This window comes from Otolemur garnettii, unplaced genomic scaffold, assembly GCF_000181295.1.
Source record: "Otolemur garnettii isolate 467f Iridium unplaced genomic scaffold, OtoGar3 scaffold00232, whole genome shotgun sequence".
Taxonomy (NCBI): domain Eukaryota; kingdom Metazoa; phylum Chordata; class Mammalia; order Primates; family Galagidae; genus Otolemur; species Otolemur garnettii.
In genome coordinates, this window is record NW_003852627.1 from 323370 (window position 1) to 328252 (window position 4883).

Genomic DNA, 4883 nt, shown 5'->3' on the forward strand with positions numbered 1-4883 from the left:
GCATTTCCCTAACGCTTAATAGTTCACAGCTTTTCTGAAGGCAGTTTGGAATATGTAGTCAAAACCGTAAAACCAAGTCTATTTCCTGACCTAGCAGTTCAGCATCTAGAAATTCCCATGTACAGAGCCATCCATGCTCACATACTTGTCCCAGGGTTGTTGGTACTGATGCCTGGAACTTCATCTGAGGCGCACATCAACCAATAGCAAGGCCTGGACCTCAGTTGGTTCCTGATTTTATACACTGTAAAGGGAAAAGATCAGGACAGGCAGGAAAAGTTGAACTCTGACTATCTGATACTAAAGAATTACTGCTAAATTGTTTTAGTTGAAAAGAGTCTTTCTGAGACATTCATCAACATGTTTATGGAGGAAATGCTATGATACTTGGCAGTTTTTAATGACTCAGTGTGGGGAGGGGGGGACCTGGGAGTAGCAGAGTGGACACAGTGGCCGTGAGTAGACACGGGCTGAAGTTCGTGATACCTTCATCATACTGTTCTCATTCTTTGTGCATGTTTGAAATTTTTCATGAAAGACTTTAGAAATAAAAGAGAAAGTAGCAAAGAGCTTGAATTTCAAGTTAAATTATCTTGCAGATATAAGTGTTAAACAGCAACTGATGCCAGGCAAGGTGGCTCACGCCTATGATCCCACCACTCTGGGAGGCTAAGGTGGGAAGATCCCTTGAGCTCAGGAGTTCTAAACCCAACTGAGCAAGAGCAAGCCCCATTTCTACTAAAAATAAAAATAATTAGCCAGGCATTGTGACGGATGCCTGTAGTCCCAACTACTTCAGAGGCTGAGGCAAGGGGCTCTCTTGAGCCCAAAAGTTTGAGGTTGCTGTGAGCTATGATGCCAGGGCATTGTATCCAGTGCAATAGAGTGAGACCGTATCTCAGTAAAAAGGGGGAAAAAAGGTAAATGGCAGAGTTGGGAGACCCATTTCTGAATTCACTCACTCAGTCATCTGCATCCCTCCAGATTCCTGACAATGTTCTCTCCATCCCCTGCATCCTCCACACCACTACCACCCCACCTCTCATTCATTCATTTCACATAGCTGTGGGGCAGCCCCAGCTCCCAGATTCTACTGCAGCTACAGGTGGAACCGAGCAGGGGCTCACAAGGCTCGTCCTCAAGTATCAATCTGAGTCTGCCTCTTGCACCAATCTGCAGCTCCTCAAAGGCAGGGTTGTGTCTTGTCTCTCCAGTGATGTAATTTTGGAGAGGCTCACATGACTTACGCCTTCTGAGCCTCAGTTTCCACATCTGTAAAACGGAAGCAGTCAACTGCCTCTACCTCTCAGGTATAGGAAGGAATTGCACTCAAACACTTAGCATGAGAGAGGCACTCAGTAACCCACTCGGAGGAAATGAGATCTGGGAGGCAGCAGGAAAGCAGGTGGCTATCCGGTAATGACAATGGTTTGTGTGTCGGCTGGTTGGTTTACAGGCTCAACTTCACACTGAGACACTTGGATGTCACATGCGAAGCCTACGACCACTTCCGTTCCTGTCTGCAGGTGCTGGAGAAGCTGGCGGATGACAAGCTGCGCTTTGTGGTGGAGCCCGTGGAGGCCTCCTTCCCTCAGCATCTTGTTTACGAGCGCATTCGGCAGCTGGTAGGTCTGGGCCCACGGGCAGGGCCTGGGTTGCTGACTGGGGCAGAGGACATGATGAAGCGGGCCCTCCACGTGCAGCCCCGAGGTGCTGCAGGGTTGAAGGCTGTATCCTTGGTGCCATCTGTAGTGAAATTCATGGGGGAATCTGTACCCCGTTCTTAGCAGTCACCGTGTCCATAAGTGAGTCCGCAGGTACCCTCACCTGTGATTTTCTAGCACACTTTCTCTGTGGGCAGTTCCGACTCAGAGGGGCAAGACCAAGGGCAGAAGGTTGTTTGGGGAGTGGGAGTCCCTGGAAGGGACTTGATGGGCTGTAGGTCCTGATGCAGGGGCCCAGCCTGGCAGCTGATGGTCACATTCTCACTGTAGGAATGTGCTGGCCTCTAGACTGAACAGGCCTGTCTCATGACTTCTGGCCCTTCTCACTAAGCGTAGTAGAACCCCATCTCACCAGGCTGACTGGTCATTGCAACAGCCATGGCTCGCCTGCTAAGCATGAAGGCCCTTTGTCTACTATCTCCTGTGTTAACACGCATGACTGAGATAGGGCACATCACCCAGCCAGGAGGCAGCAGAGCTAGGGGCCTCATGCTACACATCACTTTCTAGTACAGCTTTCAAACTCAGCACTTGGGGGAAATTTAGAAAGTCAAAATTACCCTTAAAAATCCCCTAAAATTATCCAGAGCTGGAGTCATAGTAGAACAGAGACTGAGAATTTACTTCTTTTGTCTTTGCCTCCTGGCTGTGGCCTCTCTTTCACTGTGTCTTCCTCGACCCAGGCCTGGTTCTAAGGAGGAAAAGGAGAGGATGAGGGATGAGGGAGTTATCCGAGCCAGTGCAGCATGCAGTTTATGTGGTTCTCCATGTCAGGAGGACCCTCCATTCTTTGCCACGCCACCTGTGGCAGCCTCCCTGCCTGTCGTCTCAGTCAGCCTCCCAGTAGACAGTGAACAGCAGGCTGCGTCCACTGATGAGGATGTGAGGTTACAGGGAGACCTAGGCACGTACTTGTGCATTCCCCACCTGCCAGCTTTAAGATTAGCATCACACGACCCAGAAACTCAGCTGCTCACAAAATGCAGCAGTCACAGTGCAGGTGCTTAAGATCCCCCAAAATGGAAAGATCCTGGCAACAGGCTGCTGTTCTCTTCATCTCTTTTGCTTGTGTGACATCGGGTGGCCCTGCAGTGAGTTAATGCTGGGACTCATTCACCCTGCCCCTCTGCTACAGTCAGACAGAATGAACAGCCCCTGGTGACCCACTTCCTGCTGCCCCGTGTGGCACCATGATTTGCATGTTGTTTGACTACTCTCTTTGGCTAATTACTTTCCTTGATGGAATCGGAGCGGTCTTGTTTGCACACTTGGAGAACCTGTCCTTTCTGTTTGCTGCAGGAGCTCTGGAAGGTCATCGCAGAACCAATAACGTGACCTGCGGCAGCTCAAGTGTTCTCGTACCACATTTCTAATAAAATCAAACTCTCACCAGGGTGATGAACTCAAGATTTTGTCATTTTAAAACTATAAGAAATGTACCTTGTTATATGACCCAAGGTGGTTCTCGGGGGCCTGTCACTGCCTCCCAGGAGCAGCCAGGGGTGTCACTGCCCCAGACTGGGAGTCTGTTTGGTCGCCTGTTTATCATATGTGGTGATGTGTCCTGGAGTGCTTGGTCAAGTTGAGCAAATGTTCTCAGCCTGATTCCACCTGAGGCTGTCATTGCAACCCCTTGTGTCCCTTGTGGGAGGAGGCCGTGGCTGTGCAGGGAGGTTTCTATGCTCCCTCTCTTACCTAGTTATAAATGTCTTTAATGTTGTTGCCACAGCTGCCATAATAACAGCACTCAGGATAAAAGCCTGGTTTCCTCCCCTGGGCCTGTGTGCTCCATCCCCGTCCCTCTATAAGGGCCCCATGAGGAGGAAGGGGCCAGCCCAAGAGTGGACTGGCCTGGACTGGCATTGGCCTTTTTCTTAATATTAGCCCCTTATATCCCAAATCAAGTACACTTAGAGCAAACGTAAGATCCACTCTTTTAGATTCCATGCAGTGACCCCCCTCAGAGATGCTCCCTTCAGCCTGGGCTCCCCTTCCTTCCCTCCCATGGTGCCATCTTCATCACAGGCACAGACAGACGTCCATCTGTCCTTCCATCTTTATGCCTCTCCTCCCACTCTGACCATCTCCCACTCTCCCTCACTGCAGATTTGGCCTCATCGTCCAGCATCCCTTGGCCATCCTGCAGCCCGCTCCCTACCTCACTGCTACGTTGCTCACTCTGCACCAGGGCCTGGCATGGCCCTCCTCGCCCACCCCCACAGCCCTGGCCTCCTAGCTCCCCATCCAGCTGTCCTGCTCACTGTCCCGCTCCCCGTGCACCCAGGTCTGATTCTCAGCCCATCATACCCCCGGGCGTTGGCTTATCTCGATGTCAGGATCCAGCATTTGTACTTCTAAATTCATTTCACCTTTCCAACAAATGTAAGAAGTCAGCAGCCTTGTCATGCCCACTTCACAATTGAGAAGACTGAGGCTTCAAGAAGAAAAACTTCCCTGTGAAGTCAAGGACCTTGTTTGTCTTAAACATCCCTGCATGGCTGGCATGTGGTCCAGCACCGAATAGTCTAGCACATAGTGCTGAATGAATTAGTAATGGAAATTCTTGATTGGAATAGTATCTCCTAATTCTGGGTGGTTTTGCCTCCAGGGGCATTTGGTCCTAGGAGGGGAGCGAGGGCTGCTTTTGCACCTGTTGGGTGAAGCTACAGATGCTGCGGAACATCCTGGAGAGCGCAGAGGAGCCCCCACAACACAGGCAGACCCCACTCAGGATGCCAGTAGTGCCAAAGTAGAGAAATCCTGCCTTGCAAGAGGAAAACTCGCTGTTTAGGATAAGAGAGATGGGTCTCAGCCAAACTCGTAACTCAGGAGATGCAGAATGAGTCTGACCCTGCCCCTCTGGGAGCAGGAAGAAAACCCACAATGTATGTTACCTGTAAGTCTTCCGAAGAGTCTAAAAGACAGAAGTGATCCTTATTTTACACATGATCCATCTGAAGTTCAGAGAGGTTAAGCCATTTACCCAACATCACACAGCTACTGAGGGCAGCGTCAAGCGTGGAGCCCACATCCTTTTGCCTTCCAGACCCATGCTCTTCCCACATGTCCATTGTATGGCCCTGGACCAGCAGCCACACCCATGGATTCTTTCTAGAAATGTAGCATCAAACCCAACTCAGAACCACCTGAGAATCTGCA

At 50.4% G+C, this 4883-nt stretch overlaps 1 protein-coding gene across 3 annotated transcripts in view; it reads left to right on the forward strand.

The window, feature by feature from the left end:
- The window catches only part of METTL22 (methyltransferase like 22), a 21816-nt gene extending 18699 nt beyond the window's left edge, over positions 1 to 3117 (forward strand). For 2 of the 3 annotated variants that reach the window (XM_003802065.3, XM_023508216.1), the window contains 2 exons: positions 1457 to 1625; positions 3024 to 3117. In XM_003802065.3, coding sequence (XP_003802113.1) covers positions 1457 to 1625; positions 3024 to 3059 — 205 coding nt within the window. In that variant the 3' untranslated portion in view covers positions 3060 to 3117. The remainder of the gene's footprint in view (positions 1 to 1456; positions 1626 to 3023) is intronic. The other variant, XM_023508215.1, reaches the window with a different exon arrangement.
- The last annotated feature ends 1766 nt before the right edge of the window (positions 3118 to 4883 follow it).